Genomic DNA, 27,603 nt, shown 5'->3' with positions numbered 1-27,603 from the left:
GCAACGAGGCATGACTCTAACTATATAGAGGTTTTTATGAGATTGGTGTGAGATTACGTTAACTTAATGAACCATACATCAATTTATAGCAAATATTTGGGTATGTTTACAATTACTTAACTATTTGTTAACAAAAAAAAGATCGTACTAATCACAGACCCATATTATTATTACTATTTAAAATATCGCTTCGGGGCGCTTTATCCTTATTTATATTATAGAAAAGTTTATTATCAAAAGGTTCTAAACTGAGCATTTCCCGCGTCATTTCCCCCCGTTCTCCATGGTTTCCACATCTTCATGCACGTCTTCAAACTTGGCGCCCATCCTCTTGAGTGCTATGACGGCTGCAACGGCCTTCGCCCATCGCTTCTTTATCACGTACCTCTTGAGCTTGGTCTTGGTGACGTGGAGTTCAGTGCACAGAGCCGACTGGATCAGCCAGGGATGGGTCAGCGTGGACGCTGCGGGGAGACGGTCTCTGAAGACGGCAGGATTAGGTATAAGTTAGTCAATTCAACTTGGGAACGATACAAGCAAGGAAGAAGGAGAATATATAACAAATGACAAAATATGTAGGAAGGTTCGGAACCTTGTACCTAAGAAAACATAGTCAGATTGTATTAAATGTGATGTCGTTTTATTATTAAGAATATTTTCTTTACTAAAAATGTTTTAAAGACATAATTTACGTATGACCCTTATCTAGATAAGAAAACATTTTTAAACGTTTCGTGTTTGTAAGTGTGGATTGTAAATTGTCTCAAATTAACCGATTTTGATCTAGGTAGGTAGACTAAATGAAACAAATTAAAATGAAACCACAGATATGTTATAATAGCCTTATAATTTTAGCAACATTCTTTTAAATAACAATAAATTAAGTAATATAAAATTATGAGTGTATCACGTAAGTATATACAGACAAGGAACTTGACCCATGATTGAAAATCATTATTTTCGTAGACATTTATTTTCTTTTCGACAGCTTAGTTCCTATAATGAAATAGCGCTAAATTACTACTACACTAATAATTTCCAATGAGAGTCGTAAATAATTCCGTCAATTGTTGTCAAAATGAAATTAAACTTTACTAGGAAAGAGCATTTAATTTATAATAATTATGTTTGATGCTATTTCGAGTGAGTAACTATCCATTTTCACCTAACCTTCTCAGTCTTTCATGTCATACAGAATTCATACAGGACTTTGTGTATGGAGACTAGATTCGTAACTTGTCATTTTACTGCCATACTTACTTAATCCGAACTTAACAATTAATATAATCTCAATCAGTTACTTTGGTAACTTACCATTACGTTTACTTTAGTCTTAACTCCTAAGTAATATACATTCTGTAAGTACATAAATTCAGTTAGTTTCAAGTCCAAATGTCATGGCACTAAAAGTCTTTTGTTACTTAAATCTCTTAGGTCTCAAAGACCTCATTAAAAAAACGTTGAATCTATTTGTTTTTTTAAGTTATGTTGATACATTTAATTGCTAAATATCAATTTAGCAATGAAAAGTATCAAATAACTCAAAAATATTGTTGTATCTGATTAGTTCGCCTGAGCCTTAAGAGAAACCCATTAAAATCATTTGGAATTCTGCACTGGAGTCGTAACTTTTTTCCTCTGAAGTTTCTCGTCGGAGGTTTGCCTTTTGAAGAACGCGTGCAGACTGGACATGGAGTTCTGCGCCAGCTGGTTCGATGGCGACCATTCGTACGATATCGACTGATGTCTGCCACTATTTGAGGTTCCTCCAGCCGTTCTTTCCGCTTCAACTTCTTCAGTTTCACCCCATTTCTCCAGCAAATGCAGCAACAAATCCTTAGTTCTATGCGCATTGTTCTCATCTCCTCTCCTGTAAGGTAACTGTCTCCCGTTTTCTGAACTTCCGTTGACTAGCTTGTCTATTTGGTCTCTTCGTCTGTCGAACTCTTGGAAGAAACTGTTCCGCCTCTCTGTAGGCTGGTCCGGCACGTCTCTGCTCAAGTTGGTTATACGTTTTGACTTTGTTGTTGGTATCGATCTCGCCCAGGGCATTTTACTGGTCACAGGCTTCTCTGGTTCTCTTTCCGTTAAGAAAGTGGATGTGATTTTATGAGTAGATTTTGATGTGAAAATCTGTTTTTCTTTCTGAGACGCATCACCATTAGTCGTCTTTGAAGTTTTAGTCACTGTTTTAGATTCTCTCTTAAATCCATTGGGTAACTTCTCTTCTTTGGATGACGTCTTTGTTTCTGTGGATATATTCTTATCTACTTCCTTCGTGCTATTGTTGTTAGCTAAATCTGTGTTCATCGTGGCCAGCATAAACAAATGATCGGACAGTTTTTTTATTTCTTCAGCTAAATTCTTTCTGACCATTACGTCTTGTTTTTTGTTCATGAAGCATGAACTGTCTGACGCTCTTCGCTCGACAGGATTGTACCGTGGCGAGAGGAAATTGTTCTCCCTCAACGGCGGGGGTTCCAAGTCGTCTTCGTCAAATATTCCATCCGGGGAGCTGCCTAAAGAGCTCCGGGGTGACGGGGAGCATCCTCCGATAGAAGATCTTTCACAGTTTCCGTTCATCAAGGTTGTGATCTCGTGGGATTGGTTGTCGAAGACATAAGGGCTGTTAGGATGTTCGCTCCAGCGTTCGACGAAGAGCCGCAGGTTGTCCTTGGCGACGTCGAGCTCGTGTTTGGGTGCCGGCGCGGGTGTGGGCTGCGCCGGCGCCGGCGGCCGCTTCGCCACCCAGCGGTGCCGCAAGCACTCCGTGGCGCTGGGCCGTGACCTGCGACAAAGACCCTTGTTACTATTACCCCAACACCTAGAATCTGTGCAGTTTTAGTGGAGGAAGTATGGAAGTGTTTTGATGGATGTGATTGTGATTCGGTTCTGTGGTAGTCAGTGAGTGAATTTCTATAGAAAAATAATCTATGATTAAATGATCGTATCTTAGGTTTTGAATGAAGAAGCTCGGGCATCAATTTCTTTCTGCTTCAAAACGAAATAAATTTAACTTAAGTAGGTAAAGGTACTTACTTATATACGAAAAGGTTAGCATCTACAAATAAATAAACTGTTAAAAGTTTTAAAAATAGTTCGTGCAAATGTAGACATGTTAGTTACAACATTCTTTGTGTTGGTATAAATTAAAACAAGTAACAAAGGTCTTTATCGAGGCTGGATCAAACAGCGTTTTACAAATGTCACACGAAAAAATTACTTCACTTTCAATAAACAATTGTCTCAATTCCTGAATACATAAAATATATTTGTAATAAGGGATTTGATGGGGATGAGATTACAGACGTTAAACACATATAGGATTTTAAATACATATTTAATATATGGTAAATTATTCACCACGGATGAGATGATACATAGGTATGTGATAGTTTATTGGGAAACAACGAGGTTTTGGAGATAAATAAAGTCTTTGTCTATAGTTTAGCAATAAACTATAGGCATTAAAAGCGACGGACAAAAGAAGGACGGAAAAGCTATGTCCGATATTTCTGAGCAAACATTGATTTAAGTCAAAATCAAGTTAAGGGTCAATAAGAAGATACAATAAAAAGTACTACTTAGTGGAAATTTTATGGACAAATTATTAAACATTTCCCCCAAGAAGATCATTGTCATGATGACATCTACTTTCTAACACCGAATTCTAGTGACACGCCAATCTGGACGTTCAAACATAACATTTTTTACTATAAGAATTTCGAACATCTACTTACTCTTTGTCCTTGACCAGCAGTCTGCTGATGAAGTCCTTGGCGTCTTCAGAAATTTCGTTAAATGCTTCGTCGTCGAAGTCATATTTAGCGACGGTGACATTAGCCATGGTCTCGATGTCCGTCTCTCCCATGAACGGGGACAAGCCTGATAATCTGGAAAAAAATATAGACCATCCTTATAGGTTAATGAGCTATGGCTATACAGGCCCAATATGTGAATTGCCGGTTGTAAAGAATGCAAATTTATACCGCCGGATCCACGTGCCTAGTGCGGACAAGCTCGTGATAATACATTTTTGGTCATGACCGACCATTCAGGAATGCAAGGACATCATTATATCATCGTATGGCGTGCCTTGGATCCTGTCAAAAATATTTAAATGGCGCTGTCAATCATGTGCGTGATGCACATGATTGACAGCGTGTAGCGTGTATTTGATGGAGAATAGTTTGGGGCCACTCCGTACCCTCCCGTGGATGTCGTACGGGATTAAGGGATAGATATAGCCTTAACAGTTGAGCACCAACAACAGTAAATATATCCAAATAAATGACGTCAGACAGGGGCGGCCGGTTATAAAATCATAGCCAAATTTTCAAAATTTAGGCTTAAATTGAAAGAGAAGTATACTTACAGAACATAGCATATGACACCGACTGACCACATGTCAGTGCCGTAGCCGATTTGATCGAAGTTCACCACTTCCGGGGCCACAAACTCCGGGGTCCCGAACAGAACTTGCAGCTTCTTCTCCGGGTCGTAGAACCTCGCCAGCCCGAAGTCGATTATCTTGATTCGGTTCCCGGTTTTTGTCAGGCATAGGATGTTTTCCGGCTGCAGATAAATATAGTTGTATTGTTAACCTTTGATCAATAGCTTAAATAATTTAATTGATACTTAGTTTTGGTATAACTTAAGATAGTATAGTATAGCTGGGTAAAGTATCGTGTTTGAGACATTAGGTACAGCCATGCCCCATTGCTCAGTCGTGTTGCGTTGCGACGACGAAGCACTTTGACAGTAACTTGCGTTGACGTACATCGAAACTTCATACAATTTCTGCGTTTCCTGTCGACGAAGCGCGACTGAGCAATCGGGCATAGCTCTTACATAGATGACAGAAATAACGATCGAATAAACAATTGCCGAGATTCGCAACGGACAATCATAAAACTCCCGCGCATACTTTGCCGCCATTTTGATTTACGACTTGGAAGCGATCCAGCTGTTTGGATTGAGCGTTGCTGTCATTAATAGTTAGTTTTGTACCTACATCAAATAATATTCTTTTCATAGAATGACATAACTATTTTCGTATATAATGTACGAAGAACATAGAATATTTAGTTCTTTTTAAACTTACTTTTATTACACTTTTTCTTATACAATAAGTACTGTTTTATTTTTATATCCATTTTTATAAGTACAAATATTTATCGAAGTGGTCACTTCAGATGAAAGCAACACAAAGGGTGTCAAACGCGCGTTGCCAATTCTGAAATAACCTAGCTTTTTTATAAAAACATGGAAAGATAAATCGTTTTACCGCTTCGAAATAGCTCCTTGTACACTTGGCTACCGATAGGCACAATCTAGACTTATCAAAATTGGTATCTAGATTGCACAGGTAGGGCAGCACACATTATTAATCACACGTAGACCTTGATCTACTATATCTGTAATTAACTAATTACTACCTACTATTAATATACCTACTTGTATCGTTCTTTATGACAAACTTGTGATATGACTGTAATATTTAGGCCAGTGATATATTTTGTTACAGTTTTAAAGCAGTCGAAGTTTTAAAGTATTCTTTGCAACCTTCGATGTTTAGTCGTCGGAACCGTGGCTTTAGACATTACCCATGGCTATTCAAATTTGTAATACCTAAGTAAAAGTAGCCACCAGTGAAAGAAAGGTCGTCTGGAAATGGCAACTGGAATTAACCTTTAAATCCAGATGCAGTATATTCTGGCGGTGCACAAACTCGATGCCCTCGCAGATCTGCCTCATGAATACTGTGCAGGCGCGCTCTGTCAGCACGAAGTCTTCATCTATCACCCGCTCGAACAGCTCCCCACCGGTGATACTGAAAGAGAGGAAAAATACATAAAACTTAGTATTAACAGTGAAGGCGTAGGTGGATGAACTGTGAAGTGAAAGATCGCAGGTTCGAGTCCCACTTGTGCCACGTGAGTTTATAGGAAGATTGATTTAATCTTCCTCATGTATAGTAGGTTTTATGGACCATTATTTGCAGTAAGTAGCGGCTAAAAGATAAAAAGCTTTGACAGCTGAGAAGAAACAACAGCTTTCTCAAACAAGGTTGACGTCAGACTGGCGGCCGGTCGGAAAGCCACCTGCCAATATCCAAATTTTTGAAGGGGATTATTATCAATCTGCAATAATATTGGGAACGGGAATGCCTTATATAATACACCAGGTAACTTCGAGAAAAAAGCAAGAAAATTTTAAGAAAACTGATCTGCCAAGACTTACAAAAAGCAGAGTGATAGCGCCAAGGTCGGTAGAGAGCAGGACTTTCTCGGCCAGGGGGACTTGGCTCCACTCCATCTATTATAGACTGCCATTGTTGCAAGTAATGTTTGTGTTGTCAACACATTTTTGAGGCTTGATGATTTTTGAGAATGATTATTTCAGTGAAACATAGACAAAGTCAAGCGGTGGTGGAACATCAGTTAAGTCAGATTTTAAAAGGTTCGAATTCTACTCGCGCCACATGAGTTTGTGTACCAATCAGACTGAAGTAGTTTTCATAGACCATCGCTTGCTTCGCTCGCTCGTACGTTGTACGTGGTAACTAGTAATTCCACGAGGAAACCATCGTGAGGAAACCTGCACACTGGTTGACAGTTTAGTTCGCTAGTGTTTATGCGACTACTTGCCACTAGATGTCGGTAGGCAGGTAAAAGTCATTACAGATGACTGGAATAAAATATGACACCAGTTTTAGTTTATAATAAATACATTAGTTTTTTAAACTAATATTTCAAAATAATTTGGTTGTGACTTACGACATATATGATACATAATTAGATATAATCTTGGTCTTTGTTCTGTCTCTGAACTTTCTCTCTGGCCTTGTCCTCATACCTAGTATAAAATGTATGATTGTCAGAATGTCCTTGCATTCTTTACTTTTCTAATTATTTTCTTGTAACAAATAGGTACCACGTTCGTTATTGTCTCAAATGTTTGTCAAATGTCTAGGCCAAAAACGTAAGTATTTATCTAGCCTACTTATAGATGTACATGGTGTGTACTTACATGTTGTAGGATTTTTTTTTAATTTAGTTTATTTTTAAGTCTAAGTTTAATTTAGTTTAAGTTTTTATTCAATACTATTATTATTACCATTCATGTTATTTCTGTTTTAACAAAATATTGAAGTTTTATTAGGGAATTTAAATATACTTTTAGCTTTTAGGTAAATATTTAATCTGAACATACCTATACCAGCATAGGTACAGACAAATAAAGGAAGGAAAATCGCAAGTGCCTTAACATTTATAGATTTTCCTGTTTATATTACTTAAGAATTTAATAAAAATGTAATATATTTGCAAGTATGGGAATTAAATAGTAATTTAAAGCGAACGATCACGTCCTCATAATTTCAAGCAGAATAATAATATAAATAACACAGGTCGATTTATTTTACTAATCGATATTTATATAATTAAATTACGTTGATAGATTTGCTCTATAACAAATTTTAACAATGACCTTAATTAATTTCATATGATCCAAACATTTCGCAAATTTGTTCAGGTGTTCTGTTAATTTCGCATTTGTGTCGAGAAGGTCGCCCATCTGCGTAAACACCATAGCTGCCAGCTGATTGCAGAAGATGCCCAAATTTCTTGAGGTTCAAGCGTGGAATTAGTAGGTAGGTACTCCGTCGAAGTACTTATTAAATACATGGATTCAAGTGTTTTACAAAAAGGATCCCTAAGAAAGAAGTTTTTTATGACGTTTTTATGACGAATGACGTCATTAAAATGGGTAAAAAACAAAGCAAAAAGCATTGGCAAAAGATACCAATCAATCCTGTAGATATTAGAACTAATAAAGTATGGAAGACATTAATTTGCTTCCGAATCAAGTTGCAAGCATATCTACAGCATTATGCATAACACGTCAATTATAAATACGATAAACGATTTTATAATTACGTACTTACTTACCGTAGGCACCTACGTAATTATAATATCGTTCGGATGATCGCAAGAAGTCGTCGAGTATGGCGACTGCATGGCGGAGCGCCAACTATTCCTGTAGTATCTGACGCTTGACGCCACTGCTTATATTAACTGCCTCCATTTAGGGCGGCTCTTGACTTTGACGCCGGCCGTAAGATTAGGAAGCGCTGCGTCATACAATCAGAAGAGGATTTACGTCATACTTACATTTTAGGTCGTGTAATTACGCCGTCAGAAGACATGGATCCCCATGATTTGTATTGCCGGCTCCACACTGTTGTCGAACACTTTGGCGGTTCGGCATACATTAGTGGTATTTCATTGCGGTAAATAGAAGCACTCATAACAATTACGCAATGTTCACGCATTCGCATCGGCATGTGTCTGAGTTCGGCGACAGTGTGGAGCTGGCATATGATTTTGAGTGAAACGTGGCGTGTGTCTGGGCAAAGATTTTTGGTAAAACTAGCCCTGATTCCACTCAGATCCATCGATAACAATACATTGGATAAACTATAAGGCGTAAATAGGCCACAATAATAGGCTAAATAAGAAATGATAACTAAAAAACAAAGATAAGAAAAAAAATTACTGAGGCTGAAACTGAAATGTGATAAAATGTCCGCATAAAATTTTCCTCAGAAAACATTAACATTCGTTCAAACATCATTCATCAGCAACATATTCAGGGTGCTGCTGCGGCTGCCACTGTAGTGTATCAGGGATGTTCGCAGAAGCTCGAATGGAATTGCTTTTACGTAACTATGCCGAAGAGGTGCGCGAAGTGGAGGCGAAAATGTAGGAAAGCGGACTCTGCTGCTGAGGCTGAGGAAGAAACCGGTAAAATGCTCAGATGAGAGATAGAGAGGAAGAGATGCGCGTCCCTGGTGTGCAGGGTGCGGGGGAGCGGCAACAGCATTCTGAACATGATCGCCGGTAGACCGGACTGAACCATTCTTGTGACATTTGGGAGTGGTGCCGGAACGGCTGCTATCATTGGAAATTATATTTCGAGATAAATTACTTTGTACAAACATACTTAGTCTATAAGCAGCACTAACAAATTATGAGTGTCTGTTACTTAAATAAATAAATTCATTATTTCTTTAACTTGTACTGATTAATATTGTTTTGCCGCCAATAAATCCGATGAAAAAGACAAAAGGGCAGGGTACGTAAACACGTCGCGTCGCTGAAAAACACATGAATTGAAGGAAAACAGTTTAAAAATGTACCTACGCAAGCTTTATGACGCTGGCGTTGTTTGGGCAATGCGTGCGTTAATCTCAAGTAAACAAAGCGTTATAATATTAAAGCTTGTTTTTTCAATGAAGTTTGGTTAAAGACGGTTAAGAATATGAAATCATTGAGTGACAGCTTTGGCTCCATTATTAAATGTAGTAAAGTTAATAACAATAACTTAAACTACGACTGTAGGTCTAAATTTCACCAGAAAATATTTCGACTGGGTCTCAATTTCGAAAACCACTATTTCGACTTTGATTGCTTAGACAAAACACATGAGATATAATATTGTTTTTTTTTCCCCCTAAAATTTAAGATGCTAAGTATGTACCTGGTTAGTTATTTTTTAATATTGCACACGATGAAATTAACGTTAACAATGTTTTTGGTCTCCCATACAAATTGGCTGATCGGACCGTAAGTATAGAAAGTCGAAACTTTTCTTTCTGCTAGTTGTTTATTTCTTTAAAAAATATTGTACTTATCTATTCCATTGTACTTAAAATTATTCTATCCATTGTGCAGTGAGTAAAAATATCCTGTATACTTACATAGAGATAAAAATAATATATGATTCCATATTAGGTAAACAAGTTATTAAGCACACATAATAACGGCGTGATTGTCAACTCAAATATTTTAATGAATGTGACCACAGAATGTGACCGAGATTACGAGACGAGACTCTAGCTAGACACTCTAGATATAGAGTGGCCGGTACTACTCACCCATTTGCATATTTTTTGCACAGCCACAGTCTAAGTAACGGTTTTTATCCAAGTAATGTGACAACTTATGACATAGTGTGAACTGTAATTGGCTTGGAAAGTTTGACGAACGTGTCGTCTGAGGGTCAATTTCAAACGAAGATTGTATAATATAGGACAGTGTTTCACGATAATATTATGTTTTCACAAAATTTTGTTATAAAAACCTCAGACTTTGGGGTAAAAACTTTATATGTAGCATGTTTTTGAGATACAGGTGGGCGCTCAGACGACAATACGAGGCCTTTCGTAAAACATCGTAACTCGCTTATTTGGCTTATACAAAATCTAATTCCAACTTTCACAATTCTTTTTTGGAATGTTCACTAAATCCCAAGCATAATTTCATAGAATTTCAAGAAGTGGGCCCTCAGACCACACGCACATTGAACAGATATAATTCATCATTAGTATAAAACAAAGTCGCTTCCCGCTGCCTGTTGCCCGCAAAATGCTAACTTTTTGGATACTTCAAATATAACATCGCACTATGTCTATAATTGCATAATGATAAGTATTTTTATTAGTAACTAGATGTTGCCCGGGGCTTCGCTCCCGTGGGAATTTTGAGTAATAATGTACCTTTATAATGGTGTTAGAAATTTTGAAATCGGTTTAGTACTATCGGAGATTACCCTCCTCAAAACATACAAACGCTTACCTCTTAATAATATTAGTATAGATCGATGTAATTGCAGTATGCCTGCTTTATACTTGCAAATTACATTGTGTTGGTATTACTGTGTGTTAAATTTCCCCCTACCTTGTTGATTTTGTTACTTATCAAGTGTTTTGTCTTGCATTTCACTCAGAAAATTGACGATTACTGTAAATGTAACCACAGAGGGACTTGACCCGCCTCATTTAGTGGTTAACCGCATAGTCCGATCACCTGACTTCGTTTGACTCATTACTGTGTCACTTTCTACAACAAAATGCATGTCGTTTTGTGTATCATTAACGTATTGTCAGATTATTTCGATTTAATATCTACCAATCTATAATGTTTTTCAAAATGATTTCTAATATAAATTTTTATTTTTATTCTTCTTAATTTTCGGGTGGGTTAATTGCTAACACTGGTGTCAGATTTTATTCAAGTCGCCTACAGGCATCTGACATGACTTTAGGACTACCTACCGCGTCTAATAGCAAGTAATCGCCTATTCATATTCTATTTATTTGTTTTTTATAATTTTCTATTTAATCTGTGTGTGTTTTTATGTAAGAATTTTGAGATTTTTACCATGACGTAATTTCAAAGATTTAGCTTTCGCTAATATGATAAATTTCGCTAATATAATGAATTTTATGAATCCTGCCATTGTGATGTTAATTTAGTTTTATAATTTTTCCACCTCATTAGATAGAACCATGCGCAGGCGCAGTTTTGCGTCGACACAAAAGTGAAATTCCGTAATATAAATGTGCTGAGGGCGTGTTCACACCTGCCGCGCCGTCGCGCTGTCAACGACCGCCCTAATTACTAAGATTATACATATGCCTATTAATATTCGTTAATGTGTCTACATGCATAGTTATGTTATAACAAGACGAAGTATATTTTTTAGGAAAATTTCTTTGTTTTTAGTTATATTGTACTTTTTGTTTTTGTTGTAAAACTGCACGGTGGTTGGAACGCGGTCTTGTATTTTCATATTGACATTTTAGCACAGCTTCTTTTGTGAGTGTCCAAGTCTCGGCACCATAAAATTCAAGTTCAAAATTATTTATTCAACTTAAGATATAATCACATCACTTATTGACGTCAAAAATGTTCTTAAAACTTTGCCGACTTCCAAAGCGCCGGTAAAGAAGAAGCGGCGCAAACATCACCGCAGCCTTTTCTCCAAAGACGTAATGTGAGTATTATACTTAATTATAATTGACGATGGGCAGGGCAGATTACTTAAATATGTCGGGTTTCAGGCACTGTGGTTTTCAGTATTAAAAAAATAATTAACAGTAATTATTTTTAGGAAAGTCGCAAGAACACGTCATACCTAGTCTGCCCTTGACCAGAAACCGAAAATATTCCAACAAAACAAACAGTCGGAAAGAGAGGTGCGTTTCGAGTTTCGATCGGTGAGTCATGAAGAGTTCATTATCTGAAGGGATCGAATGATTTCGAAGGCGATGATCGGATTATTTTCGAGTTTCCGATGGTAAACAAGTCTGGGTCTCGATTCTGTTCGCCAAAATTGCTTTTCTATCGTTGCTTATTTATTCATTAGCATACTAGCGACCCGGTTTCGCACGGTATAATAGGCTATTTTGTATGTATAAACCTTAGCTAATAAATTGTCTAAACAACAGTGAAAACTGCTCCAAAATAGTGCGTACGTTAAAAGAAGAAAGCTTAGAAATAGACTGACGCGGTGGGCGAATTTTTATACTATGTAGTGATAGTAAGAAAACCAATAAAAACAAATAACAAATTTCTATTGGTTGTTTTAAATCCGCTTCGCACAGCACAGCTTTAGTGGAGTCCCAGCCTTATGCCGCAAAATCGCAAATATTGAGACACGATAATGACTTCTTCGTTAGTAAAATCGACACGCCGTACACGGCTATATGTAGGAATATAAGAGAAAAAGTTATGAGGTCATTTAACTTTAACAACAAAGTTTGAGTCATGCACTCTGTGTAAACATGAAGTAACAGTATAAGGAAAAAGTTTATTAGTATTACACAGAATAAAATAGTCTAAACTATAAACGACAAAAACACTGATAAACTTTTAGGTAAACTGGTATTATATAACCTGCCCTTGATTGTGCAGAATTTACTACACGATTAGCTAAAACTTCCGTCATTCGCAACTCGCAACGTATCGCAGGAATTGTGATTTTGAGGCTCGGACTCTACCAAATCTGTGCTGTGCTAAGCGGTAACAAACAACCAATAGAATGATATCATTTGTTTTTATTGGTTTTCATTGGTTGGTTGGTACATATAGAATTGAAGTTCATGATCTGTATACTTCTTTGCATATGATTGCAGGTGACTCACATCTACAAATTGTAGGAAAATTTCTGAGGTTTTGGCTCCATAATACGATTGTTTTGTCGCAATATGCCACTATAATTTTGAATGACAACCGAAATACGGTGAAATGGTATCTTTGAACGTCATGTGTAATGAGTTAATTATATAGTCATTAAATATGATGATGAATGATGTGTTTAAACAACTCAGTGGTACATATGGTAAAGATATATGTATAAAATTTGGCATCTGAAGTTTTGAGATGGTTTAATAACATTTATAAATCTTTCCCGCACGGTTGAATGAATTCGAATCTCTGAGAAAAGCATCCGATTCTCAATTGTAAAATATTTATAGTTACTCCTCATCGTCCTTCATCCTTACAGAACTATATTTATATCAAATCGATATCGGAACCAGGGCTCCGACGCTCAACGGCTGAGGAAGAAACCGGCTAAACGGCTCCAATGAGAGAGAGTACGTTGTATGTAGATTGTAGATTTCAGATTATGTAACTATTATTAAATGTGTTAGTAGGCTTTGTCATTAGATCCGGCTCGAAGGACACAATAGAGCACTGGTAACATGTCTTCTAGAGACGTATAGCTTTACGAAAAACAAACAGCCTATATAAAACCATTACCACCACGGAAGCGTCTATTTGCAGACGACTTGCAAGTCGCACGCGCAGGATTTCCTGTTACTCATTATCTTTATGATTTCTGACACATTCTCTGCATCTCCAGACAAGGCCACGATGCGCTTTCCCAACTGTTTTGCTAAGAAACGAGGTTACTTGGAATAATATTAGTTATTATTTTGAACCGTCTTCATCTCGAAGTGTGAAATACCGTCTGAGTATATATTATCAAGTAGTTATTTATTGCGAAAAGTTGTATGATGAAAGTTACAATTTGATGAATTTGAATTTGATACTTAGCATTCTAGAAACGACAGAAAAAATATAATATCAATCTCCTCCCAAAGTTCTGAAAATCCGTGTTTTGTTGTTTGAGTAAAATTTCTCAATATCATAATTTATTTGTCTTTAATAAAAGACAAAAAAAAAGAATATATTCTTATTTTTTGTATTAAATGTGTGTGTCTTTTGTGATGCAAATGATTTATCTATCTATTTATATTTACCAATATTAATTGAACACTTCTTACCATACACTAAAAAACAGATAAAGTGATATGTCCGGACACACGTCACACGTCTTTTCTGAATGCTGGCATCATTTAATCCAAAAAAGATTTCAGATATGTAATAGACGCGGGTATCTATATGTTTTTAAATTTCTTGAAATAAGAACAGATATTCTCTAAGTTTCCACACGATATTTTCCTACACCGGAAACAAGTGGTGGTCGATAAAATCGATTATCAGATTGGTATACTACTCACGTGGCCCACGTTTCACCGGTTCACCGTCAGCTGACCATTGAATTTGACATGTGTAACTAAATAAAAGTTTGTAAAATGTAAACTTACAGTTCGAGCACGACGCACATGCACTTGCCCCACTCATACGCGTCATATAGCTGTATGAGCCGCGGATGGCGCAGCCTCCTCATCACGTCGACTTCTCTCTCCACATTTCTTCTCTCGTCTCTCCTGTTAACTGACACTAGCTTGGCTGCCAACTCCAGCCCTGTGCTCTTCTCACGGCAAAGGTACACCGTGCCGAATTTACCCCTGTAAGAAAAACTCCACTTATAGAAAACACATTGCAAGCTGCAACGCAATTTAGGTTAGCTACAATATAATATGGACGGAACGGGAAAATGTACCTTATGGACGGTTTTTTCGTGTTTTTATTTTTGAAATGAATAGTTTACGCGTGCAATGTCACATGGGTAAAAAATTGTTTCAGTTCATATAATTCTAATTATATTATTATTAAAAGTTATAGCAAAGTAAGTATTTAAGCAGACAACACTTGAGTCATGATTTCCAAGGTCTACAAAGCACAGAGTATAAAATGTAACTAGAAACTTTAAAAACATAATTATGGTTTAGTAACTTAAGTTGAATTATGTCTAGTTGGCTTTACTTCTTATTTGTATATAATTTATCAATTGTATATAGTTTAATGTGTAATCCTACATTTGGAATAAACATTCAGAATTGTTTTTAGGAAAAACAGTGAATTCGGCTTGTGCTTTTCCCCGCGCATATTGTGAAAGTTAATCATTGGAAAGGATTGTCGCTTGAAGTTCTGCTCATAAGCGATGGGCCACTAACCTATCACTATTTAACCTATTAACGTTTACACACATGTGAGACGAAAAATCTGCTGTTCCATACCAAATCAAAATCCTGACTAGAGGTGTATGGATTAGCAGAATTTTTTTTTCGCGATTACGGGTTTACTCAATACGAAAAGTTGTATCTTGCGGGTATTTCTATTAATGACATTATCCAAATATTCGCAGCGTTCGACAGACGACTAGCAAAGTTCAGACACTAGACAGGCCGTGACTCACCGGCCGATCTCCGAGAGCATATCGTAGAAGTCGTTGACATCTGTGTTCCTTTTGATGCTGACATCGCGGTTCGGGAACGGCGGCTCTATTTCTGTAACAAATTATAATAATTGTATTATTAGTCGACCGTTATTCTGAGAAAAAAAAATTATGAATATATTGGCCATTGAACATATCCAGCACTGAACATTAACTAAATTACCATTTAGCTCGCTGTTCTTAGTTTCGCCAAAAAAGTTAATAACTAAAACATTACCTAAACCATAGTATAATAATCTTTATGAATGTTTAAAAATTGAAAAAGACCTTTACCTGCCCCCGACTATATGTAACTACATACATGTTTTAATATTGATTGTATTGTTGTAAATATAATTTATGGAAGAATATAATTATACATTTAAAACATCGAAAGTAGGTGCTATAAAAATTGTGTGATTGTGTGAATTGTGTGGTGACCCGTTTTTGATTGCATTCGTCATCAGTGTGTCTTGCATTTAATTGCATTGACATTAGGACTGACCATTAAATGCTAGAGTTGAATGCACTGCTGCCATTATGCGTGCAGCAGCCTCAACATTAGGACATTAGTCATCGATTTTTTATTACATACTATACTAGCTGCGCCACGAGGGTTTTTCCTCGTGGTAAGTAAAATCCAGATTAATACGTAGTGTACCTCTATGTGTTGGTCTAGACTTTAATCCACTTGTGTGCCAAATTTCATCAAAATCCATCTTGTAATTTTGGTATGAAAGAAAACAACAAATATTTTGATCAAACTAGTAGTATATGTATAAAGGAAAATAGAGTATATTTTCCTCTCATAGGATTGACAGTATCTAAAAGGAGAGTCACATTTCGTCAGATGTTGCTTCCTGTATTTTAGTCCTATAAGTATTGCTAACTGGTTTTCCAACGAGTTTGTTGTTGTTTTTTTTGTTAAGTAGGTACATTATTTTTTTCTATATAATGTACTGAATATTTGTCGTAACTTAAAGCTTTAAATGTGATACGAATTTTGGAGATCAGCCAAGTTATTTTTAATTTGGCCTTTGTTATTGAGATACATATCTATAAATACGTATACTGATCATAATGCTAACATCAATGTGCAATAACCTATTTTATTCACATCATACATAAATGATCTGATACAGAATTTTCCTAGGTACTAATTTGAAATTTAAAAGCAGAGTTGTGCATACATGCGTGCGCAATTCAGAATGTAACTTTCGTAGGTCGCAGCAGTCTGTTATTCTAAATTGAAAATGCGCCAATCACAATTTTAGATTGTTTATTTGCAGTTAGAAAATAATTACCAACTAAAAAAAAGCCACTGTTGTGATTCGACGCAAATATTTTTAAATATTGGCTTGTAAGACCGAAAATAATTTCAGCCGGTGTTTTCAAATTACGTTCGTTTTGCGTTGTTATGCGAGAAAAATGGCCGTTTTAAAAATAAAAGCGATGAATGGGCGTTCCGACCGTTCAGCCAAAGACTTGCTCGACCTTCAGACTTCGTCTAATAGCATCCTAGTATCGGATTCTTGGCAGCTTTAGTGTACCACGTGCTTATTTTGTAATAGCCGTACATACAGGAAACAATCGCTGCTTTCATGTTGTGCCAGAAAGTATACGTCTTATTAAGGGTAAATTGATGATAATTGCCAATGTCATAGAGGTACTTTTAGTGACAGTACATTGTGAGATAATGTACCTATGTATCAAAAAAACGTTGCTGGACTGGGAATGTATTACAAGATATAAAATTGTTATTATGTGCAACGTCAAGTTGCTTTAGGAGCGTTGCGACGCAGCGTGGATAAAACAAATGGCTTAAATTTAATTTGAGTAAATATGTTACTTGTTATGTGGCAAAGACAAACAGCCCCAGTATTGCCCAGATTTGCTTAACCTGAAATATTTATAGTATCGGACACGCCGATTGTTGGAGAATTAAGATTGATGATTTGGAAGAATAGATTGCGGTGAATTTTGTTGCACCTATTCAAATCTGTCTTCGAAAGTGACATTAGAAGGATGAGACTGCAACTAGGAGGCAATTGCGTATGATATAATATATGTAATAATATCGTAAGATGTACTTATACATCTTAAATAATGAATACTAAAATAAAAGAAACATTTTCCGTTACGGCTACATGCAAGTTTCGGAGTGATATCCACAGAAACAGAGTAACTTGGAAACAGTTCGGAAGCTGTCGGCAGACAGACGAAAATAATTGGGAATGTTGAGCGGTGCCAAAATGTTTGTTTATGTAAAAATTTATTAATGTGAATGTATTTCGACCTTTGCAAGGGCTCGATACTACGTATTTATTTGTATTTATTTATTATCTATGAAGGTATAATTGTTTTGTTTGTTAAATAGTGTCAAGGACTTAATGCCACATGGCATATGGGTATTGAATGAGATGATGTATTTAAATGGATGAAATATGACTTTAAAATCATAGTAAAATCGTGGTCCTACCCATACAATGCACACACTCTTGTGGGATATCCGGTATACTAAACTATACTCCAGAGCGTGAAAGTAGGCATATTCTACCAATATTATAAATGAGAAAGTTTGTGAGGTTTTTCTATGTGTATGTTTGTTACTCTTTCACGCGAAATCTACTGGACGGATTGTTTTAATTCCAGACAGACAGTAGTAAATATAGGAATATGACGTCATTATATGTACTATTTACTACTTCCTTACTTGTCTGTCAGTCATTACACCCACACACAAGTACCTACGTCAGGTGAATCCTCTCTTCCATTCACGAATACTGACGTATTAAAGTTATTCCTGACATAAACAAACTAATAGATATTTGTAAACACGGATATTTCGTGAGGAACCACCACTATAAATAGAATACCTACAGCTGTACTTTTACTGATTACTTTTTCTTATTGTTTTTGATTAACGATGTGAAAATCTCTGATTTGGCTTTTTTGAAATTTGTCTCTCGAGGTCCTATGATAATTCTTCTTTTTAATGAACCGCTGGTGTCTTTCAAAGTAAACATAGCGGTCACAGTACAGGTCAGAGCGTTTCGACTTCTGCGGCCGCGCTGTCATTACAATTTTTTAAATTTTACCAAAAACCCTTTTACTTTTAATATCTGACTTAAAAATAATTAATTTGTAATGTGGTACCCATGTGGTACCATGTAAATTTTATGAATGATTTTGGAAATGATTCCTTCCTCAAGAAAATGAGAGACGTCTCGTAACGACAGCGCGTTTCCTTTTAGGTAGGTACCTACGTTTGTCATTATTACAACTTATTTTCACACAGCAAAAATATCTAAAATTTCTTACCTCCAACAGGGTCTGTTTCATCGACGTGGATCATATCTGATGACCTGAAACAATTAAAAAATATTTATTTATTTATTTGTTAACGCACGCTTAGAGTGTTTAAATGTGAGATTTTATATAACATGTAGTTTAGTGCGATACATAAACACCTATTATCTGCGTGCACATTTGCCAATAATCATTAACATAGTATAAGACATAGTCGCTTCCTGCTGTCTGTCTGTCCCAATGTATGACTGCTTTGTTACGGGTTTTAAAACACCATATAAGTATAGGTTTAATTAATAATATGTTTGTTTGTACCGTTTTCGGATCGCAATTTATTAATATCTCAATTTCACATTCTGTAAATCTCTCTCTGATCTGAGTGTCTTCCCGGTTCCTTCCCCGTTATAGAGCTACGAAGGCCAGAGTCCGGTTCCTAACTTTTATTCCTCCACTTTGATCAAAATTCGATATTCATTATCAGTTTGTAGATGATGTAGGTATTTGACGTTATGTTTTTAATTTGGTAAGGAAGCAAGTCGGCAGCTTGTTAGTTTTAAAAAATGACTTATCATATTGTACCATAGTAACATTTTTTTTACTTTTTCGTTTGAAAAGATTTGTTTAACCATACGCCCTTTTAGAAAACCCATTACGAGCTAGAATACAACAATAAAATCGTAGACCTCGAACACGTTACAAAATGCATCTTAATATTTGTCGCATAAAGTGCATTCTTCAAAACACGCCGCTGCAGCAGTATGTAGGCCGTCTATTTGGGTCTGCTGTCCAGACGACCAATATTAATCTTACAACGGATTCCAAGATCTGCATTGTACCTATTTCTTTACTAGTTGCGCCCTTGGGCTTCGCTCACTCTTCTTTTAGAGTGTACCAACACTTGTCTGATTTTATTCAAGTCACCTAAGGCCTACCATGTGGCGTGTGGTTCCGCCCTAGAATAGAACCACTCCATATCCCCCCGTCGAGGTCGTACGAGGCGACTAAGGGACACACAGCCTTGGTTGGAAAATCACAGCCGAATCTTCAAAAAAATTATGGTCCTTTTTACGCTAACCCCGGGCTTCGCGACGTCACAACCGCGAATGAAACTGCGTACATGTGGAGATGAGTTAGTCAGTCAAAGTGCATTCTTCCTAACACCGTTTCAACAGCGAAGTTTCAACTTTGGCGATATTTCAATCGAATATAGTAGGTACTAGAATGATCTCACTGGAATAAGACAGAAGATTTCTTCATTTCCGAAATTCTTAAATCATCGATCCGTTTTCGAAATTGTCATTCGGTTGATCAGAATCGTAAAATAGGGATCATAATTACAACATTTGTTACAATTACGTCGGTTGAAAGTTTACAGGAATCAGAAACAAAATGGGACAAGGTCGAGTCGCCTAACCTAATTACTGTTACTCGGTGTATGATCGTAAAACCAACTGGTTACGAGAAAATAACGTTTTATTTCTATTTTGTAAACTAGTATTTTCAAAAACTACAGACATGCCCACATAGGATGGTTAGAAATACTAAATAACTGTGATCTTAACGTCAGTAACTATCTGCGACTTGCAATGCAAAGTTCTTGTTTTATTTGTTAAAAATGTTAATTTAGAATCCTAACTAAATTTAATCATACTAGGCCAAAAACAATGCGTTATTCTATTATACATATAGTATAATTCTTATGTTGAATTTAGACTATATATCATTATCAAAATTTCAAAGACCCCGAATTCAGATTTCATTTGTAAAGTTATTACCACACCAGACAAACAAAGTTAGTTAAATGAAAAAGGAAAACAACGATTTTGTTCAGAATTAATTTCTTTACACTCAAGTCGCCGACATTGTAAGGGTAAGTACCTTGATTTAGTTGGCAAAGAAATTAATATGAATAACTGCCTGGATGAGAGAAGCACAGGACAGGGGAAGAATGTAGCATTTTCAGTATCTTTCCGTCATAGCATAGGCTTATGCTATGACGGAAGAAAGCTGAAAATGATGACTGTCTCTCTCTCTGACTCAAATTTGAAATGTAGTAGGCGCCCAATAGTCGAAGCCCATTCGTAATTATTCTACTTCCTACCGATATGCCTATACACGCGGAAGTTTGTATGTTTGTTACAAATAAGTAGCAATCTTGCAATAGTTATAAATGGCGACACTTTCACAAAAGCTAATGACATCGGTTTCACTGGTTTAAATCGAAACTACTGTTACTATGCTTCTTACAAACGAACATATAATATCAACAATTACTAGTGTACAAAACACACAGATCCCTCTGAGATTTGCTCTGAATACATTACGGTACAACTTGTAATTATAACGTGTAGTTGTGTAGTATATTTCAATATCAATTTGAACTATATTTAAACATGGATCAAATCCTACCAGTAACAATCTAAATGACTAGAGACTTGAATATTGTACCTACGCAGGGTTGTTATATTTTCTGTTGATATTTTTTTTACTGTGCAATAAAGTGTTGATTTATTCCTTTAAAAAAGATGATATAAGTACTTACTTAATCAATTTCATGTAAATGGCAAATAAATTATAAGTCACTTACGGCTGTCGTCGGGTTTTCTTGAGTACGCTTAATGGACTCATGGCATTAAACCGAACATTTGGCAGATTTGGCACCACAGATTAATCTCCTCATCACTCTCACACTTGGCCAAAAATTCCTCACGTCAGAAAACTAGGAGCTTCGTGAACTAGATCAGTTTCCGTGAATTCGTAACATTATATCAGAAAGCAGTTCCGATTACTTTAATTTAAATATTGTTATTCATTTAGTCACATAAAAAAGCAGCTTATAGTATTCGATAGTAAAATCACCGATTTTATTTATATTGAAATTACTTATATGTTATGTGTGTTCTTCAGACAGAAATCATAAATTTTTATTCACATCATTTTAATCGCATACCTACATCACTGAATAATTAAACTTATTTTTATTATATTTCAAAAATATTAATATATTAGTTAAAGCAACAATTAGTAGGTAGTTGTTACTTAAACTAATACGCTTCTTGTAATTGGAACACAAGTTTTCCTTCACAATATTACTTTTTTAGTTTCTATAGTTGTTGTAGTAAAACCGTATCTCTTAATTTAGTTGCCATTAGGAAGTGAAGATCGTTACTGAATATCAAACGGAGAATGCTGTGAGTCAATGATTTTGTTGGCATCGCACTGAGCCACGTCATCTTGCAATACTCTTGATAGGTATACCCTACGTCATCATCTCCATAAATAGAGGCCGCGTCTTCGATTGCCTATTGTTTATTATGGTTGCACTCCATGGAAATTAACTAAACATCAACTTTTGTCGAGTTTCTGAGAAATATCAGTCATGAATTTTAAGCATGCTAAGCCGGTGAGGTCAATTCGTTATGCACTTATGGTAGCAATTTTTCCAATTTTAAACACAGAAGTCAGATTGACTTTTGTGGTCTGAGTTGTCGACTGGATGAGTTCTGTGGGTGGTGCAGTACAGACAACCCAATATTCAATATTTAGCTGCAGCATGCATTTAGTGTTCAAATTAAGTACATATTAATTAATTATATTATAATTCATATAATTGAAGTCAACAAATTATAAACTTTAACTAAAAAACTTTAACTTAAAAAAGTCAACTAATTATAAACTTTAACTAAATTAAATATAAAGTAAGGAACGATTTAGGAGGCTTTATACCTAGTTATCTCAATAAGTTAATATGAATACAGGGATCAATAACGAAAACTATATAGTACTGGGGTAGGTATTATGTAATCTTTGGTTATAGGTACCTACGTTTTATCAATTATTTTTCGTACGCAATTATGTACGCAAATTATGTACGTACCCTTACGTAGTACCCATGGATTAGGGAGTAACAAAACATATAGGTACCTAACCATCGTTACAAACTTTCGCATGACTATGTCTGAGTTTTTTTTTTCTTTCGAGACAAAAAAAACCTCAGTGTTTGTCACCACAACCGGCTTCTGATAGGAGAGCGTTCTCGGGTTCAACGACCCGAATTCGCTTTCCAAACTTGTTTTTGTTAAAAAAGGCACATACGAACGAACGACAACGGCCAGTAAGAAAGTCGATCAATAATACGTCAGAATACGATAAGTACTATGTCAGAGATTAATTGCTTACGGGGTGGACAGAACCAAGGGGAACTCGAAGACCGGGTTTAGCTGTGGCTGGTAGTTATATATATAGGTTGCTAGCCTGTTGTCTATGAGAAATAATGGATCAGAATAATCTTTAATAGCCTAATAGCACTTTCCTTTGGTTGACTTTTACAAATTGCACAATTAAAAACATTTTCAAATAAAACAATATTTGAGGTTACTACGTAAGTTACGCAGATATTAAGGTTTGCTCGATTTTATGAACAATATGTACAGTCAACGGCAGATAAACCTGACCCCCTGTGGTATATAAGTTACTTAGGTCTTAGGTTAGGTTTATCTGCCCCCGACTGTACTTATATTGAATTAGCTGCGCCCCGGGGTTTCGCTCCCGTAGGAGTTTCGGGATAAAAAGTATCCCTGTGTTATTCCAGGTTATTTTCTACCCTAGTACCAAATTTCATAACGATCGGTCCAGTAGATAATGTGTGAAGAGGACAAACAAACTTAATTTCGCATTTATAATGTTAGTAGAGATTTGGCTATTTAGAATCATCTAGTTCATTGGTTCAAGTGGGTAACAAAGTTCAGAATAACCTTCAAAAAAGTCGTTCAGCGTAGAAAGAGTTGTTTTTGTTGTGGCCATGAATTTAAAAGCAATAGATATTTTATTCTCAACACGTGCATGTAGACAACAATAGTATCCAAATAAGGTGAAGACCTTCCATTTAATGCCGGCTATACAATATCGGCGAATTCAGACAGATGCCGACGCGATTAAAGTACATTGCGCAGTTTCTGAGCGAGCTTTTTTACCACGATGAAAAACCAGCAATGTATATCGAAACCGACAGAGTTGGCCGATAGTGATAGCGCAGGCGCTGTATTCCCGATCATCATACTGCACCAGGAAAATAATAAAATATATATATTCAATTTTATGCGTTTTATATTTTCGCGTATATAAAACTGTTTCCGGTTTTCGGACGGATACTATAAGTATATGTACATAAACAATATAGCTTAGTACCTTGTTATATTTTTTATACATCAAGCAAATTCTCTGCAGTGGCTAATGTTGCTTAAACGGTTGACAGTCGATTTGTCATAACAGTTAATTCGTCATCCAAAGATGGTGTTGCATGCATTGAGTCAACTTTCAATTAATGTAGCTTCCATACACGTGGCAAATTGACCGTCATAATCTGATGCGCATAACCATTGATTACAGGAATTACTTACTCTATGTATGTCTATACTGACGATAAAACTTTTAAATACCTAAATAATTTTAGTCTTCTTAGTACAATGCTTCTTTTTTTGTCATTTTTCTTTCGCAAATTCCTAGTTAGTTTTCTATTTGTGAGTTTCATATTTACTACATCCTATAATTTAGCTACATTATCATTACATATTATAACAATAAGTCCTTTGTCGTGTTTGTCTGTTTGTATGTAGGTACGCGATGAACTCATAAACTACCGGACGGATTTTGTATGGTTTTCATCAATAGATAGTGTGATATCATTATTATTAGCAACCCGTCCCAGCTTCGCTCGGATAAAACCACGGGTAAAAACACTAATTTCCATCAAGTTACAATGCACTAACGCTAATAATTTGGTCTCATACCAGTAGTTGGCGAAATTTTAATTCTTTTCATGTTAAAATTTATGTAGCCGTGGGAACAAAAACAAAATTAGAATACCCTAGAGTAGAATTAATTATGTTGAAAATGGATATCGTCTTAATTTTATTTTTATGTAAATATATTCAATATACAGGATTTTTTTCTACTGATTTATTATATGGATTGATTTTCGAAAAAGAGTGTGATCGCTGTAGGGTGCATAATTTATCATGTTTTTACCCGAGCGAAGCCGGGACGGGCCGCTAGTTATTTAATGAACATAAATGTTACTTTTGGGAGTAGGTACATCGGAATGCGAGAAGGCCAGACGTCAGGCAGACCACAGAATAAATAGCCAGACGTGCTCGACCTTCTTCAGCGATTGCCGCTATCCGCAAAGATGCCGTTATTTTATAATCTGAGTAATGGAAAAGGTATTGGCAGATTGTTGACTACTTATCTCTTTTTCATCTTCGCATGTTCCCCGTTTCATCCGGGCTGTGACGCCACAAAGCCCGGGGTCACCATAAAAAAAAATAGTACCTAAGACGATCTGCATCGCAAAATATACCATCTAGTAATTTTTTAATAGATACTAATGAAACCTGAAATGAATCGAACTAAATTGAACTGCGCTGCATTTGAATCGTTCCGTAAAAATTGATGGTAGGCGTGCTGATGTCAATTTATCACGTTTATAGCCTGATTTCTAGGCCACGGCATGCACAATTGATTATGTTACACTTTTGCATATTACTATGCACTGCACGCATTCCTTGTACGTTGACAGGCCCGAATTGTGATTTATAGAGAATCTTATTTATTGAAGACTTTGAACTCCTTCTTAGACCAGTAAGACGCCATTTTGAACTATTGTAGTAGGTACATACTTTAATTTATTCCAAGGTAAACGTTAGGATCCAATGACGCAGTTAAAAATGTCTAGATAAAAATCATACTTACGACATTGAAAATGATTTTGATTGTCGAATGATTTTATTTAGACCAAGATTCCTTATTTCTTATTCATCAATACCTAAGTGTGTTTGGTACCTACGTAGGTATGTTGATACGACCTATTCATTGATTAAATGTACTATATTAGAATCAGAGTATTTATTATTTTATCTAGGTATATATATACTAAATGGAAAAGCAAGGAGCAATAGATTGACTTGGTATGGACATCTGATGAGGAGAAAAAACGAACATCTAATTAATAGAATGTGGAACGTGAAGGTTACTGATTACAGAAGAAGAGGGAGATCAAGAAAGATATGGATGGATTGTAGGAGTTAGGAGTAGAGAATTTTATGGTGAGAAAAGACATTATTGCATGGGAGATGATGATTACAATTTACAACAACTGATCCAAGGACTTTTATTTTGATGATATTAGGTAGGTACCTACATTTATTTTTAAATCCAAACTTTCCACAGACAATAATTAGGTACTTACTCATATTCAATTTTGTGGCAAAATACTTATTGTACCTAAGTTTGAGTTATAATTATGGAATATTCAGATGAAGGAGTAATGTGGTGTCAATATTGGTTGGAGCTAGAGTAGGTATACGAGTACGAGTATATGTACCTACATGAAGTCATTAAATTGCCAAGGAATGGCTATATTTCCACGTAGGTAACGTGGAAATATAGCCATTTCTACTAGAAATGCTATCCAAAGTTAGACCTTTTGCGGAACCTAGTATATTAAACCAGTTTTTATTAATTCATGTACCTACCTATATGTTCTTCTGGTTCATGAGACAAAAAGCGATACTGTTGTTATAGAGCTTTTTTAGTATTTGTTTTGATTGCAAAGCGCCAGGATTTTTGTATTTACTGTAAGTATCATATCTAAATGTATTATGGCGTGAAAACCTGCTGTAATCTTATCTTGTGTTTCCTTGTTGTTCTTTATCAGTAAGTTAACGATATTGCCATTCTCTTGTAATAAAGAGTTATTAAATTTTGATGACGCATCGTTACACACACATGATTTTCCTAAATAGTCTTTGTTTTTGAGTACCTTACTTCAAGCTTAGTTTGCGTACCAAGCTTTCGATGAATAACCAAAGTATTTGCTCAAGAAGTTACGTGATTAAACAATAAAATGCTAGGTATTCTAAAAAGGATTCCTTAGTGAAGCAAAAACATGATTTGTATAACCTATTGTGTGGAAATCATTATAGTCAATCCACATGCGGATTTGTCATGCAGTTCTCACCTACAATCGTCTTGTCATTTCATCTACGCGATAACGGTTCGAAAGTTATGACCTGGTGAGTGGCGACAGGCTGACGGCTTGACCAACAAACTCTAGATTTCTAAATATCACATGGATGCAATTGCATCTAAAAACTTGACACTTAAGCTAAAATTATATAGTTAAATATATGCCCTAAGGCTATGCCCACACTCACCTTATGTCGACTTTAGCACATGTACATCACAGAATGCACCAAAAACGAGAAGATTCCCTTTTTGTATAAATAAATCACAATCCAAGGGCCCACTTACACGGTTCGATAAAATGCACTGGCACAAAATTAAATCTGTTTCGTAACTCACTCAACGAATCCGCGAAAAAGAAAACAAAGAAATGCTTGTTTCTAAATTTGAATTTGTGCGCTCGGTGCTCACTGCACAGTTGCGTCGCCAGCGCTTCGTCGCGACTGACGCCAAACGGCGCGATCGTAGTGGTTCTAATTTTATCGTGCCAGTAACACGAGATAAAGCCGGTCTTTTCCCAAACATTTGATTCGAAACATCAGCTGGGCAGACCTCGAGAAAATCCGAGTGTAAATGAAACTTCTTTATTCTGGGCGGGCGGTCCTTTGAAATCATGCTTTATTTGTAAGGTGTAATTAGACTTCTTTTATATATTCGCTTGATTAAATAACACAACGAAGTGTCATCGTGTTGATATTAGGTATATTATAAAGTAACTATATAATATAGAAAGTCAAAACTTATAGAGGCCCTAGGAATATCCCTTGAGGTATTCCCGGTTTGATTAAATTCGCAGAA

The 27,603-nt window shown here is 36.0% G+C and overlaps 1 protein-coding gene across 2 annotated transcripts; it reads right to left on the bottom strand.

Moving 5' to 3' along the window:
* Window positions 1-830: 830 nt before the first annotated feature.
* LOC128678545 (probable serine/threonine-protein kinase fhkC) lies at window positions 831-27,267 on the bottom strand. 2 transcript variants are annotated; one of them, XM_053760133.1, is made up of 9 exons: window positions 21,877-21,957; window positions 21,371-21,741; window positions 18,796-18,839; window positions 15,457-15,547; window positions 14,462-14,665; window positions 5,692-5,833; window positions 4,376-4,575; window positions 3,741-3,893; window positions 831-2,788 (listed from the first exon to the last, which is right to left on the bottom strand). In XM_053760133.1, the coding sequence occupies exons 2-9, from the start codon at window positions 21,409-21,411 to the stop codon at window positions 1,600-1,602; spliced, it is 2,064 nt and encodes a 687-aa protein (XP_053616108.1). In that variant the 5' UTR covers window positions 21,412-21,741; window positions 21,877-21,957; the 3' UTR covers window positions 831-1,599. The 2 variants fall into 2 exon arrangements, with proteins under 2 accessions (XP_053616108.1, XP_053616109.1); XM_053760134.1 differs by lacking the exons at window positions 21,371-21,741; window positions 21,877-21,957 and adding an exon at window positions 26,997-27,267.
* Between the last annotated feature and the right edge of the window lie 336 nt (window positions 27,268-27,603).

Source organism: Plodia interpunctella, chromosome 20, assembly GCF_027563975.2.
Source record: "Plodia interpunctella isolate USDA-ARS_2022_Savannah chromosome 20, ilPloInte3.2, whole genome shotgun sequence".
Lineage (NCBI taxonomy): Eukaryota > Metazoa > Arthropoda > Insecta > Lepidoptera > Pyralidae > Plodia > Plodia interpunctella.
This window is presented reverse-complemented; position numbering and strand designations above follow the sequence as displayed.